The sequence below is a fragment of the Tachyglossus aculeatus genome, unplaced genomic scaffold (assembly GCF_015852505.1).
Source record: "Tachyglossus aculeatus isolate mTacAcu1 unplaced genomic scaffold, mTacAcu1.pri scaffold_108_arrow_ctg1, whole genome shotgun sequence".
Lineage (NCBI taxonomy): Eukaryota > Metazoa > Chordata > Mammalia > Monotremata > Tachyglossidae > Tachyglossus > Tachyglossus aculeatus.
Genome location: NW_024044845.1, coordinates 108,497 through 124,321, shown reverse-complemented (window position 1 = coordinate 124,321; position 15,825 = coordinate 108,497). Strand labels below are relative to the sequence as shown.

General features: G+C 47.2%; 1 protein-coding gene across 1 annotated transcript; it reads right to left on the bottom strand.

Moving 5' to 3' along the window:
• Window positions 1-9,405: 9,405 nt before the first annotated feature.
• On the bottom strand, window positions 9,406-14,311 carry LOC119922535 (olfactory receptor 14A2-like). Its single transcript, XM_038742304.1, has 3 exons — window positions 13,373-14,311; window positions 9,773-9,795; window positions 9,406-9,505 (listed from the first exon to the last, which is right to left on the bottom strand). Exons 1-3 carry the CDS (start codon window positions 14,309-14,311, stop codon window positions 9,406-9,408), a joined length of 1,062 nt encoding a protein of 353 aa, XP_038598232.1.
• Window positions 14,312-15,825: the final 1,514 nt, after the last annotated feature.

The following is a 15,825-nucleotide window of genomic DNA, read 5'->3' as shown; positions in this document are numbered from 1 at the left end:
GCCTCCTAGGAAATGCATTTTCACTCACGACCTAGTCTTATCAGCCAACCTCCCAGACTTTGACAAATCCTGAATACCCAGACTTGTTCTTTGGGCCTCTGGTTCAGTGGGATATATATGGATATGTCTAAGGGCAATTCCTTTTTTAAGGGGTGGCAGGGGATTATTGGTACATGGACAGAGACACTTTGTCCCAGAATCGATACTGGGGTAATGTCCCCTTCAGGATCCTGCCCAGGGCAGCCTTCAGGTCCCTGTTCTTCAGACTGTAGATAAGGGGGTTCACAGTGGGGGGCACCACAGTGTAGAACGTGGAAACCAGCAGATCCAGAGCCGAGGGTGAATCTGAAGGTTTGAGATAGACAAATGCTCCGGTAAAGAGAAAAATGATGATGACAGTGAGATGGGGCAGGCAGGTGGAGAAAGCTTTGGTTCGGCCCTCAGAAGACGGCATCCTCAGCACGGCTGAGAAGATGAAGATGTAGGAGAGGAAGATGTAAATGAAGCAGGCAGCAGACAAGATAAACCCAGCAGCCACACTCACATCAATGGCAATGTGGACTTCAGAGCAGGAGATCTTCAGCAGAGGGGGGACGTCACAGAAGAACTGCTCCACAGTATTGGACCCACAAAAAGTCAGTGAGAAGGTAGAAGCTGAAAGCAAGACTCCAAACAGACCCCCAATGAGCCATGATGCTGCTGCCATGCACATACAGACTGTTTTGTTCATGATGAGCTCATAACGCAGAGGGGAGCAGATGGCGGCATAGCGGTCATAAGACATTGCGGTGAGGACAAAAAACTCTGAAGCGGCAAACAAGACCACTACGAAGAGCTGCGAGGCACAACCCAGAAAGGAGATGGAGCTGTCACCAATCAAGGAGTTGACAATGGATTTAGGTACCGTTGTAGAAATGTAGCAGAGGTCTATGAAGGACAAGTTCTTGAGAAAGAAGTACATGGGGGCGTGGAGACGCTGGTCTATGATGATGACAGCAACGATGAGGAGATTCCCCAGAAGGGCCACTAGGTAGACAAGGAGGAACAGTGTGGCATAAACCAGCTGCAGCTCTCGGATGTCAGAGAACCCCTGGAGGAGGAATTCAGCCACCGTGGTGATGTTGGTCATTTCTGGGAGACGATGCTGACTCCCTGGAAATAAAGAGGGGAACTTCAGTTTAGAGACACTGACATTCCCTCCAGAGTGTAAGTTTCTTTTGGGCAGGCATCACTTCTACAAATTGTATCATATTGTACACTCTCGTTCACTTAGAACAGTGCTCTGCACACTGTAAGTGAACAATAAGTACGATTGATTCTCATTGGAATAAATAAAGCAGTTGTATTTATTAATCACCTTTAGAGTTCAATAGTATGATACATGTAGGGGCATGAACACATCAATCAATAAATCAATGGTATTTATTGAGTACTCACTGTGTGCAGAGCACTATACTAAGTGCTTGGGAGAGTTCAATCCAACATAGTTGGCATATATTTTCCTGCCCACCAGGAGGTAACTGTATAATGGGTAATTTTATACTTTGTGTAAAACGTTGCCTAGAGAAACAACAATGATAAAATAGACCACAGCACTCCCATTATTTGGAGCCCTGCTACAATCCCACTTCCTTTAACAAGCTTTCCCATCACCCTAACGCATATCATTCCTGAATGAAGTGGTGTACAGCCTCCTTAGCACTTAGGTGCATGTGTCCACTCAGTGCTTTTTTTTTTAAGTATTTTCATGTTTGCCTCTTTTTGGGTGGGGGATTATTCACTTATTTTTCAAAACTTTTCAAGCACCTAGTACAGTGCACTGCCTCAAGCAGGCACTCAATAAATCATCTAACCTTTACTACTACTATTTACCTCTCCCTGGGTCCAAAGACATTTCTTTGTTTGGATGTTATGGGAGAAGATTCCTTCCTCCTCTCCCCTCCAAAGTACCACCAGACTAGGTTTCTTCGCCACCACCCCCGCACCACTCTGGGCACAAACACAGCTTCTTACACAAGTAGACTGATTTTGGCTCTCCCTGTTTGGAGGAAAATGAAACACAGATTGAATAATAATTATAATGCTGGCATTTTTTAAGCGCTTACTATGTGCCAAGCACTGTTCTAAGCGCTGAGGTTTGGATGTCTCCAATCAACTCCTGACTACTGGCTCCAGGGTTCTCCACTGTCTCTCTCCTCTCTGCTTCCCTCCCCTCTTCACTTAGTGTGCTGCAGCCCTTGGAAACGGACCTTCCCTCTTTCCCTCTCTCGACTCTTTGGTTTCAGATGTGTCTTTCTGCCTGGAATTCCCTCTCTTTTCATATAATAATAATAATGATGATGGCATTTATTAAGCGCTTACTATGTGCCAAGCACTGTACTAAGCGCTGGGGAGGTTACAAGGTGATCAGGTTGTCCCACGGCGGGCTCACAGTCTTCATCACCATTTTACAGATGAGGGAACTGAGAAGTGAAGTGACTTACCCAAAGTCACACAGCTGACAATTGGCGGAGCCAGGATTTGAACCCATGACCTCTGGCTCCCCAGCCTGGGCTCTTTCCAATGAGCCACGCTGCTTCTCATATCATTCAGACCACAGCTCTCACCATCTTCAAAATCCTTCTGAAATCCCACGTTCTCCAGGAGAACTTCCCAGGTTAATGTTTTTTCTCACCAGACCCTATCAGCCCAATTACCACCTCTGACCTTGTAAGTTCACTACCACCCATAGCACTTCCCTACCTAGAGATTTACATTCTTATGTAAGCACTTATTAATCTGCATACCCATTTTTCCATTCTTCGTTTCCCCCACTGTAAATTGCTTTATAATCGGTGTAGCTCAGGAATCCATGAGGTCAGGAATTACATCTCTTACCTGTATTGTGCTCTCCCAACATTTGGGAAGAACTCCTGCATGGAGGACTTGATGATAGGGCTAGTCGTTGTCCAGAACCAGTCACAACTTCTCTTCCCTGTCTGTCATTTCCCCACCAGAAATATTTTTGATGTCCGGGACACACTTCTGGCCAAAACAACCACAGCATAGTACTGACTCTGTGCTGCAGTGTCACAGCCAGGCCGGTATTTGTCATGGCAGCTGGAATGGAGGTGGGTGGGAAAGGGGAATTGTGTGATGGTCGGGGCCACTGTACTGGCAGACACTTGCCCTCCTGCCAGCCCGCCTGCCCCTCTGGGGATGCAGCCCTGCTGTGAGCTCCAACTTTGGCTCCATGTATGAAAGTCTCCTCAGAATCTACCATCTCTTGAATCCCCATTCTGGTCCTTTCCTGCCGCTCTACCTCGCTGATCCCACTCACCAGGCAGCGTGGGACTTGGAGGCAATGACCTCTGCTGGGCTGGGATGATCCCCTCTCCCTTCCAGTTCCTGGGTGCAACTGGCTTTGAAGGGACAGTGTGGTGCTCTCAGCCCCTCACTGCTCTCCCGTGGGTGCTGAGATGTTCTCCAGATGGTCCCCCATCCCCATAGATAAAGCAGGCTCTGCTCCATGGGGAGCCCCTGGAGGACTGGCTCGAGTGGGACCTTGTGGCCTGGGCAATGCTAGAACCCTCTGCTCATGATGTCCCCGAGGCCCCATAGAGGTGAGAGTAAGCTCCCTGAATCTATAGCAGTGGCACTGAACTGCGGCGTTCCCATAGAAACAAAGGCATCTGCAACCCAACACTGCAACAATTTCTGATGTTTACCAACCATCTATATCAACTGTGGGTGAATTCAGCTTCGTCTCATTTAAAACCTCAGACTATCAGTCTGTCATTCAGTCATCCGGGGGGAAATTTGTATTCGATACTTTCTGACTGCAAATCTAGAGAGAGCGAGAGATGTCTCTGAATCCATCCTAAGGTCCTCTCCCAGGCTGAGTGGGGGTGGGCAGAGGACTGACGTTTTGAGAATGAGGAGATGGGAAGGGCAAATTCCGGGCTTAAGGAGGAATAGGACAGAGGCTATGCTTTTTCCTCCCTTTAACTCAGTATCAAAAATGGCTCCTCCTACTGGGATGCTTTACAAACCTGGGCTGTGGAAACAATTGAGTTCCTTCCAGTGAATGACCCTGTCCCTTTTCAAAGTATCTCAATGACCCTCAAGGAAAATGAAGAAATAATCTGTCGGTCTCAGAGCCTCCTCCGATCCCTGGCTCATTCATTCATTCAATCATATTTATAGAGCGCTTACTGTGTGCAGAGCACTGTACTAAGCGCTTGGGAAGTACAAGTTGGCAACATATAGAGATGGTCCCTCATGCTACTTCACCTGACTGGAACTCCTTCACCCTTCCAGTCCATCAGACCACGACTCTCCCCATCTTCAAAGTCCTTCTGAAATCACCACCTCCTAGAGAATACCTTCCCCGATCAATTTTTCATCTCTGTAAGTCACTTCCTCCTAACACTAATTGGCATTTTGGACCACTTATGGACTTATTCACTCACTCCCACCACTTGAAGCTCTCTTCATAGTGACTACACAAACTGTAGTCTCAAAACTCACCTGTTCTGAGCAGCAGCAGCATGGGAGAGAGTTGAGGGCGTAGAGTTAGGTTTACTGCATGGAAGGAGGCAGTGGTAAACCACCTCCTTATTTTTACCAAGAAAACTCAATGGATATGCTACCAGAGCGATTGCAGATGGAGGTGGGGCGTTCTGGGAGAGATATGTCCATGGCAGCGCTATAAGTCAGAGACAACTAAACAGCATAAGACAAGTCTTGATGCAAACATCTATTTCCTTTTCTATTTTTCCCTCCATTCCTTCCTATTCTAGGCAATTTATTCTGTACCTATCTCCCCCATTATATTGTAGTCTCCTAGATAGCAGGGACAATGCATTTTGTTTTACTCTCCTTTATGCACCCAGAATGTGATTGCAATTATAATTGATTGATTGATTCATGGAAGGATGGATGGAGGGATAAGAGGATGAATTGATAAGACAGATGGAGCTGTAACCATTCTGTCTCCATTCTCCCATATTGTCCCCTATTTTCCAACTTTCATACCCACTACGAGTGATCTTAACGTGCACATTAGCACAATAACTACTAATAAAGTTTTTATTAAGAGCTTAGGTGCCAAAAAAATTGTTCCAAGTGCTTGAGTGAAAACAAAATAATCAAAGCAGACACATTCCCTTGCCCACGGAGTCTGTATCGAATTCCCACTTAACAGAGAATTCTAGAGATGTTAATTCCCTGATTCAAGGTCACACAGCTGTTCAGCGTCAGAGTCGGGATTGGTACTTTTGTCTCATCACTCCCAGTCACACGTTCGCTCCATTAGTACATGATGCCTCCCAAAGAATGAATGGATTGTCAGTCACACACTAGATTCAACAACCACCCTCCGAGACTTGGACAAATACTCACTCTCAGGGCTATCTCTTTGGACTTGTAGGACATTTTTGTATGTGGATAAGTCCTTGAGTGGGTATCATGCTGAGGGATGGGATCATCAGCACAAGGAAACACACAGCTTATCCCACAGGAGCCACCGGGCATTTCCCCCTTTTAGGGTCCTCCCCAGGGCGGCCTTCATGTCCCTGTTTATCAGGCTGTAGATAAGAGGGTTCAGGGTAGGAGGCACCATGGCATAGAACGGCATAGAACACAGATATTGGAAGGTCAAGGGCTGAGGAAGAGTCTGAGGGAGGCTTGACATAGGCAAATATCCCTGTGAAGAGGAAAACTGTGACAACGGTGAGGTGGGGCAGACAGGTGGAAAAGGCCTTGTTCCGTCCCTCAGAGGATGGAGTCCTCAGCGCGGCTGAGAAGATGCGGACATAGGAGATGATGATGGAAGTGAACCCGACGACAACTAAGACTACTCCAACAGCCACGATCACATCAATAGCATCATGGTCCTCGGAGCAGGAGATCTTCAGCAGTGAGGGGACATCACAGAAGAACTGCTGGACAGTGTTGGACCCACAGAAGGGCAAGGAGAACGTTGAAACTGAAAACAAGACTCCAAACCGACTTCCGCTGAGCCAAGAGGCAGCCACCATCTGCACACAGGCCCATCTATCCATGATGAGCTCATAGCGCAGGGGGAGGCAGATGGCAGCATAGTGGTCGTACGACATTGCCGTGAGAACAAAAAACTCTGAACCAGCAAACCAGGTGACCAGTAAGACTTGAGAAGCACAGCCCAGGAAAGAAGTGGAATTGTTATTAGTCAGGGAGACGGCAATGGATTTGGGGACGGTGATGGAGATAAGACACAAGTCATTGAAAGACAAGTTCTTAAGGAAGAAGTACATGGGCGTGTGAAGGTGGTGGTCCAGGGTTGTGATAGTGATAATGAGGAGATTCCCCAACAAGGCCACCACATAGACAAGGAGGAACAGCACGGCGTGGACCAGCTGCAGCTCTCGGGCATCGGAGAACCTCAGGAGGAGGAATTTGGTCACCGTGGAGATGTTGGCCATTTCTGGGATATGAGGTTGTCTCCCTGCACAGGACAAGAGAAATCTTAAATTTAGAGACACCGATAGCATGGATGAAGGAATCGGCATTCATTTCAATAGGAGTAAATCAATCAGTTGTATATGAGCACTTCAGGAGTTCAGTAATATTAGTGCATATGAGCCCTGCTTTCAGTGAGTTTCTATTTTATTGGAATCTCTAAGTTTCCAGTCCTGTAGAAACAATATGGCCTAGTGGAAAGAGCACAGCCTTGGGACTCAAAGTATCTGGCTTCTAACCTCAGCTCTGGCATATGCTTGCTCTGTGACCTTCAGAAATTCACTTTACTTTTCTATGCCTCAGTTTTCTTATTTATAATTTGAGGGTTCAATACCTGTTCTCCCTTCGACAGAGACTCTGTTCTCTCCAGATTCCATGTTGTACTCCAGCATTTAGTTCAGTGCTTGACACATAACAAGATCTTAAAAAATGCCACAATATTATTATTAGTGGAGGAGAACAAAACTAAAATAGATTACAGCTAGGAGAAGGTTAGAGAGTGTAAAGAGATGCATATAACGCCTATGAAATGTCAATGATTTAATTTTGTCTTGTCATATGCCGTCGAGTCATCTCTGACCCATAGCGACGCCTTGGACACTTCTCTCCCAGAAGGCCCCACCTCCATTTGCAGTCGTTTTGGTAGTGGATCCAGAGAATTTTCTTGGTAAAAATACAGAAGTGGTTTACCACTGTCTCCTTCCACGCGGTGAACTTGAGTCTCTGCCCTCGACTCTCTCCCATGCTGCTGCTGCCCAACACGGCTGAATTTGGACTTGTAGCAGATTGCCTTCCACTCGCTAGCCACTGCCCAAGCTAGGAATGGAATGGATATGCCTCTGCTTGATTCTCATTCATTCAACCACATTTATTGAGCGCTTACTGTGTGCAGAGCACTGTACTAAGTGCTTGGGAAGTACAAGTCAGCAATTCTCCCATAGTCGAGATTGGTAAGGTACTTGATTTAATATTTAATTTGATTTAATATTCAGACAAAAATGTCCTTATATATAAGCATACTCATTCTTACAGTGACCCAAACGTTAGCAAACACACATACACACAAGTACACACACACACGCTTCCAACTGATTCGTTGCTTACCCATACTGAAAATCGTAAAAGCACACACACACACACACACACATACATACATATATATATATATAAATGCATGTATATAGTCACTTATTTAACTATTTCCTAAAGCATCTCTCAGACTACATCTCTCCTCTCCTCAAAACCCTCCACTGACTCTACATGTCTTTTCAGATGAAACAAAAACTCCCCACAGTTGGCTTCAATGCTCTCTACCACCTAGCCCACCCCACAGTTTAGTAAGGTGCCCGGCACATAGTAAGTGCTTAATAAATACCACAGTTATCATCATCATCATCATCCTCTATTCAATCCATCTTCAGCACTCCCAAGCCAACCTTCTAGTTGTAACGCACTCTTGACTTTCCTGTTTCCACTCTTTGCTCGGGCTGTTTCCCCAACCTGAAGCACCTCCCTTCCCAATCAGATAAACCACAGCTCTCCACACATTCAGAGCCCTGCTGAAATTCCTATGAGCTTCTCCAGATTAATTTCCCAGCACTCGAAACCATACGATCACTTCAGATAATTCTGGCATGAATGAGCTTATTAAAACCTCCATAGCACCCATATAACACATATGTACTTATTTAGATAGTTATGTAAATACTTTAATGCTTAAATACTTGTGGGCAGAGAATATGTCAATTTGGAATTTGGTTGGTTCATCTCCTTGTGGGCAGGGAACATGTCAACAAATTCTGCTGTATTATACTCTTCCCAAGTGCCTTGTTCAGTGCTTGGCACACAATAATCACTCAATAAATACTGTTGATTGATTGGTAGAGTGCACTGTTCTACGTGGGCATGCAGTAAATGTTATTACTCCTACCACAACTGTTTATCTCTCCTTATGCTGAGATGCACTTCTTCCCTTGGTGTTGATGGGAGAAGATTCTCATCTATCCTCCCCTCCAGACTACCTCCCAAGATACAAGAAGAAGAAATTCAGTTCGCCAAGTTCTGCAGAATTCTTTGCCTGTTAAGACAAAGAGAAAGGCAAAATTAGGAAGAGTTGATCAGAACACTCCCTTGAAAGGCAGGTTCCCCACCATTTAGCGCAGTGCTTGGCATGTAGGAAGTACTCAAAAATACCATAACTAGATAGCCATGTCTTTCCCTGACACCAACTCTTCTTTCTGCATTTTGAAAATCCCAACAAATAAATGATGAATAAAGCAGATGTGAGTGTGTCCCTACAACCACTTATAGACTGGTTGAGGATACGACAGGGCCTGCTACTGAGAGGATGAGCCTGCTTTTCTGTGCCACCCCACTCTGCCGTCATCTTTATCAACTGTCTTGCAGGGTTGGCTACAGCAGGGTTAGACTGGAGAGTGAGAATAGTTCACTGCAAACCATCACTGCTACTTCATAAACAATTCAAGAGCAAGTCTTACTGATTGAGAGATACCTCATTCTTGCACCCACTGGGGAATTTAAATGTCAGTGGATCCTCCTCCAACTTAAAGAAGCCTCCTCTCTTAGATTCACCCCAAAGCCCTCCATCCAACTCGGTTAAGGACTGAATAAAAAAATAAAATAAATAATGGTACTTGTTAAGCACTTACTATGTGCCAAACACTGCTCTAAGCACTGGGGTATATATAAAGTAATCAGTTTGGACACAGTCCCCATCCCACATGGGGCTCAGAGTTTAAATAGGAGGGAGTAAGACTTAATCCCCATTTTACAGATTAGGTAACTGAGGTGGAGAGAAGTTAAGTGACTCGTCCAAGGTTGTACAGCAGACATGTGGCAGAGCCAGGATTAGAACCCAGGTCCAGCTGTCATAAATGGAGCAAGACCTAGGGGCAACATGGTACCCTAAGGGGGGATGGGGGGCGTGGGGGGCTCCTTTTCAATTTGCTCCATGGTGACATAGGACACAAAGTCTGTGATAGAATGGGATGACTTGCAATGCTGACTGGGATATTTTGACAAGCAGAGTGAGTGGTGGAAGGCCCAGTGGGAATCACAACTACTCAAGTTGTGAGTAGTTCTGGACTGTGAGCCCGTTGTTGGGTAGGGACCGTCTCTATATGTTGCCAACTTGTACTTCCCAAGCACTTAGTACAGGGCTCTGCACACAGTAAGCACTCAATAAATATGATTGAATGAATGAAAAGTAAACTCATGCAACGGAAACTCACGTGCACACACTCACCCAAAAATACAGAACTAGGACCCTTACCCCCCCCCCCCCGCCAAAAACACCTATAACACACCCACATAAACCGTTAGCTCCAACAGAGGCTTCCCCTCTAGTCCATACGCTCTTTATGGACAGGGATCATATCAATCTACACTACTGTACTGTATTCTCCCAAGAACTTAGTGTGGGGCTATGCCTGCACTAAGCACACAATAAATACCAGTGATTGGTTGATTTTTTTCACACCTACACAATCTGATTGAGAATCCACACACTCCCTTACCCCAAAAAGGACAAGATTTGCTGCTGCTGCTGTTTTTACTGCTGATAATGATGAGGGCGGTCCCTCGCCCCCCGTGCCAATCAAATTAGGTATGGAGGAGGCGGGGAGGGCAGAGATTGGATAGACTGAGGCCGGAATCTGGAATGGCCTAAGGGCACAGGCAATAAATACCTGTCGTCTCTGACCTTCGGGGTCAGAACACCAGGACACGCAGCAGCAGGAGCTGCCGCTTCAGCAGCAGCAGCAGCAGCAGCAGCCCACGTGTCTCTCCCTGCCCAGAAGGCCAGGTGCCGGCTCTACAACCAGAAACAACACACTGAGGCAAGGGCCGCGTGATGGGTGAGTGTCTCGTGGGTGGGACCCAGGTATCCCGCTGCTGATGGGAATTATGAGTGGATTCCTCCCATGTAGGGAGAACACATTGTGAGAGCTAGCCGCCCACCACGTGCGCGGGTAATGTAATGAATTCTTCCCATGTGGGAAAGTAAGTGGATTCTTCCCGAGTGAGAAGTGCACATGGGTGAGAGTTAACCAACTCACCCACGCGCGATTAACGGATGATTGTGTTATGGAGAAGTGTTCCATGGGAATGTCAGGCAGATCTCACTCTGTAGACTTCGAGCCTGAGATTTTGTATGTGGGAATCCGTTATAGTGTGAGTGGCATCTGCAATGTGACTCACACACCCTCATCCTTAGCCACCTTGTGCCCCCTGGGTAAGGAGTGCAATGAGCAAAATGTTGGCCAGGAGTGCAGCACAATACCAAGGGAGACAGTGCCCCAGCCCAAACTAAAACCTCATGTGCTTCTGTCTCCCCGGAGTGGCCCTTCTCTCACATTGAACTCCTGGTCCCTTCCCACCCTGGTTACAGTCACCTGGGCAGTGTGGGGATGTCAGTCCAGGATGGCCCCTGTACCCCTCGGGCTCCTTGGTGGTACTGACCATGAAGGGAAAGTGTGGCTCTCAGCCCTTCTCTGCTCTCCTGCGGATACCGAGATGCTCTTTAGATGGTTCCCCATCCCTGTGGATAAAGCAACTGCTGCTCTGAGGGGAATCCCTAGAGGACAGGCTCAGAGCTCCACAGAGGGAACTCATGGCCCTGGATGGTGTGAGAACTCTCCCTTCACAGGGTCCCTGAGTCCCCGTGGAGATGAGGTCCATGTAGCTGTTGGGCTGCTGACCTGCAAGGTTCCCATGGAAACAATAGCATCTATGTTCCAACATCCCAGAGGCCCTCTTTGTTAATGATATTCTGGTCAACTGTGGTTTTAGCTTCGTCTCATTCACAACCTCAGACAATCAATCTGTTGATAAAATAATAGCAACAATAACAATAATAATAATGGTATTTGTTAATCACTTACTATGTACCAAGCACTGGGGTAGATACAAGGTGATTAGATTGTCTCATGTGGGGATTCCAGTCTTAATCCACATTTTATAGATGAGGTAACTGAGGCACAGAGAAGTTAAGTGGCTTGCTCAAGGTCACGCAACAAACAAGTGGCAGAGCTGGGATTAGAACCCATGTCCTCTGACTCCCAAGCCCATGCTCTTTCCACTAAGCCAAGAATCAATCAATTGTATTTTCTGATGCCTATGCAGTGCAAATCTAATGAGAGTTAGGAATGTCTGGGTATTCCCCCTAAGAACCCTCCTCCCCAAGCAGTGTGGGTGGATAAATATGGGCAGGGCAGGAGGTTGAGGGGTTCTGAGATAGGGGTGATGAGAAGGAACTACAGGGACCGGAAATCCCTGGCTTGAGGAGGAATAGGGTGCAGCCTTTGCTTTGTCGTCTTGTAACTCGGTTTTGTAACCAGGTCCTCCTGACGGGACACTTTATCAAACTGGAGTGTGGAAACAACTGGCTTCCTTCCAATCAATGACCCTGTCCCCTTTCAAAGTATATGACTCTTCCTCCTGAGGAAGGAGAAATAATCTGTGGGGCTGGGCCTTTGGACTCCAACTCACGCTTGCTAAAATCGTGCTCTCCTTTCAGGCTCACCACACACCTTCACACTCAGTCGAAGTGCAACCAATGCAAGTTATTGATCTGCTGTTGGGTTGCCCAGATCTTCACTGGTTTGAAAGCTCCTTGAAGGCAGTGACCACTTGTCTTGTTCTGTTGCACTATTCCCATTTCTTCAATTAGTTTTCCACTCTCAGCAGGGACTCGATACACATCACCATTTAATTGATTGATACCAAATAACCACCAATGTTGACCGACAGCTATATGACATGTTGGCCCCCAGAAATGCCCTGCAGAATCTGGAGTTGGCAAACCCCACCTGAAGCGCTGAAGTGTGGAGAGCTGTTCTCTGCCAGAGAAGCAGTGTTCCATAACACTGGTGAACAGCCAGGGAAGACCATTGTGGGGTGCAACCATGCAGGGGATTCTAAGGGAAATATAATGGGTTAGGGCTAGGGTTAAGGTTAGGGTTCAGGTTTGGGTTAAGTTTTTAGTTAGGATTAGGGTAAGGGGTAATATAAGGACGTGGGTTCTGCTTAAAGTTAAGGTTAGGATTAATATCTTAATTCAAAGAGCTAATTAAGGATTATGCTGAAACAAAACCCTGCACTAGCCCAGATAACATCTATGGTGAACCTAAATTCTGCCAAGGTCATATGGCAATACACAGCACTTCCTCTATCTGCACAAATTGTCAGAAGTGGCCCAAAGAGCTGTGCCTTCCCGCTGGTAAGATATGTAGTTCCGGGAATGACTCTCAGCCCTTGACTGAGCTTGGAAATTTGTGTCCGACCTTTAAGGGACTGGTCACTTAGCAGGTGAAAGAGGCACCAGGATGAACCCAGGGGTCGGGGAAGATCCGGAAAGTCACGGTCAGTGAGTTGGGGTAGGTGAAGTCTGGATTTCTCTGAGGCACACACTCTCCCAAGTTATTTTTACAGAGTAGGTAGTAAATCAATACTATTGATTGATTGATTGAATATCTGTCCCGGTGAAAGTTATGCTTGCCTGAGCCATAACACTTAATCAATTAGTGATATTCATCGTGCACTTACTGTGTGCAGAGCACTGTACAGAGTGCTTGGGAGAGTACAACAGAGTTTGTAGACATGTCGCCTGCCCACAATTGGGCCACAGTCTAGGGTCGGGGGATTGGTCAGACATTGATATGAATATAAATAAAGTATGGGTATGCAAATAAGTTCTGTAAGGCTGGGTACCCACCCCTCCTTAAGAAGAGTTTGTTCGTTACTCTTGCACACATTGAAATCCCTCACTGTCGAGACTTCAGACAAGAAGGACAGCTCTACAGATGCATATGCCACTGGAGATTCCCTCTGATTAAGGAGGGGAATACGAGAGAAAGGAAGCAGACATTTTAACCCAGAAGGGAGGGCGAAGGAGTCTTCCCTTTAGGGTCCTTCTCAGGGCAGCCTTCTTGTCCCTGTTCCTCAGGCTGTAGATGAGGGGGTTCAGGGCTGGGGGCACCATGGTGTGCAACACGGACACGAGTGGGTCCAGCACTGAGGGGGAGTCTGAGGGTGGTTTGAGATAGGCAAAGGCACCATTCCCTACGAACAAGGTCACCACCATGAGGTGCGGCAGACAGGTGGAGAAGGCTTTGGCCCGGCCCTCCATGGACGGCATCCTCAGCACGGTGGAGAAGATGTGCACATAGGAGAGGGTAATATAAATGAAGCAGATGACAGCTAATGCTACCCCAGCAGTCACACTCACATCGATGGCACTGTGGTCCTCAGAGCAGGAAATCTGCGGCAGGGAGGGGACGTCGCAGAAGAACTGTGGGACAGCATTGGACCCATAGAAAGGCAGGGAGAACGTGGAAGCCGAAAGCATGAAGCCAAACACGCTCCCTATGAGCCAGGAAGCTGCCACCATTTTCACACAGACCCCTCTGCTCATCATGATCTCATAGCGCAGGGGATAGCAGATAGCAGCATAGCGGTCATAGGACATCGCCGTGAGGACAAAAATCTCTGAACCGGCAAACAGGACCCACAGCAAGAGCTGTGCGGCACAGCCAAGGAAGGAGATGGAGCTGTTGTCGGTCAGGGAGTTGTGGACGGACTTGGGGACGGTGGTGGAGATGAGGCAGAGGTCGAGGATGGACAGGTTCTTAAGAAAGAAGTACATGGGGGTGTGGAGGTGCCGGTCAAGGGTGGTGACGGTGATGATGAGGAGATTCCCTGTCAGGGTTGCCAAGTAGACCAAGAGGAACAGCACGGCATGGACCAGCTGCAGCTCCCAGACATCGGAAAACCCCCGGAGGAGAAATTCAGTCACCATGGAGAAGTTTGCCATTGGGAAATGATGTTGAATCTCTGCATAGGACAAAGGAAGGATCAAATTTAAAGATACTGATGAGGTGAAGAAATCAATAGGAAATTTGTCAGTAATTCTATGAGAGGGGCAGCTGATGGCACATTGACAGTTGTTGATTACAAAATGACCTAGAAAATTTGGAAAATTGCTTCCACATAATTACAGGGGACTCCCAAAGAAGTGTTAGCAAAATAATGCTGCAAGTGGGGACAAAATGACAAGGATGTAAGGCAGGAAAGTAGTTGTAGTAATAATAGCAGTAATAGCAGCAAAAGCAGTAGTTCAAGCAAGTAGTAGTAATAGTAGTTGTGGAAATAGTATTAGTGGTAGTAACAATGGTATTTATTGAGCACCCAGTGGTCAGAGTCCCCTTCTCTGCAACACTAATTGTGAGTGATGGAGAATGGAGTGTGTTGTCCAGGAGAATAATGAGAAGTGGAAGAGGTTTTTATTCACATTTACCCCTACCCCTGATTTTAGGAGTGGACAAAGAGGAGTCTCTTCAAGATTTCCAATGGCTATACAGGAAAAAGTCTGGCTTGGGAAGTCCAGCAGTATGAGGCCTCTGGCCTGGCAGAGGGATGGGGGAGATCAGTCGATGAATCAATGTTGTTTATAGAGCACTTACTGTGTGCAGAGCACTGTATTCAGCCCTTGGAAGAATATCATACAACAGAGTTGGTATATTAAGCCCATAATGAGCTTACAGTCTAGAGGGGGAGACAGACATTAAGATAAATGCATAGTTTATGGGTATAATTTATGGACATAATCCCAAGATGGGGAAGAGAGTGTTCTAGCATGAACAGTGGATGAACAAAGACCCTGTGACTGAGAAGCTGAGCAGAGGAATTGATTCCAGTAGTAGTGGCTTGTGCTGCGGCATTTCACACCCTCTTGTCCCTTCCAGTCCTGCTGAGGCCTGGTTTCTGCTCCTGCAAATCCGCCTGCCCCACGGCCCTGCCCTGAACCCCAAGCAGAGGCTGAAGTGAGCATCTCCCCAGAATGGCTCCATCTCTCACATCGACCTGCTGGCCCCTCTGTGCCCTTCCCAGCCCCAGTCACACTCACCAGGGCAGCGTGGGGCAGGGGGACTGACCTCTGCTGGGTTGGGATGGTCCCCCCTTCCCTCAGACTCCTGGGTGCGGCCGGCCATGAAGGGACAGTGCGGCACCTTCAGCCTCTCTCTGCTCTTCCCCGGATGCTGAGATGCTCTCCAGAGCCTCTCCCTGTAGATAAAGCAGCTGCTGCTCTGTGGGAGATCCCTGGAGGACTGGCTCGGGTGCTGCCGAGGGACCCAGTGGCCTGGGTGACATGAGAACCTGCTGGCCGTGTCATCCCTGAGGCCCTTCAAGACAAGGGTCTGGTCCCTGAAACTGCAGCAATGGCTCTGGCTCGTGGGATTTCCATGACAACAGCAGCATCTGCTTCCCAATGTCCCAAAGGTTCCCATCACTAGGGATGATTTGGGTTACTTGTGGACAGATTTAGCT

What these genes read in the sequence shown, in the direction of transcription:
- LOC119922535 (XM_038742304.1), bottom strand. Translation starts at nt 14,311, where the DNA reads ATGGCAAACTTCTCCATGGTGACTGAATTTCTCCTCCGGGGGTTTTCC. An exon ending in TCCTTCGCCCTCCCTTCTGG is followed by an intron (nt 9,796 to 13,372) that starts GTTAAAATGTCT and finishes GGTGTGTTATAG; the next exon opens with GTGTTTTTGGCGGGGGGGGG. An exon ending in TTTTTGGCGGGGGGGGGGGG is followed by an intron (nt 9,506 to 9,772) that starts GTAAGGGTCCTA and finishes AAAATATCCCAG; the next exon opens with TCAGCATTGCAAGTCATCCC.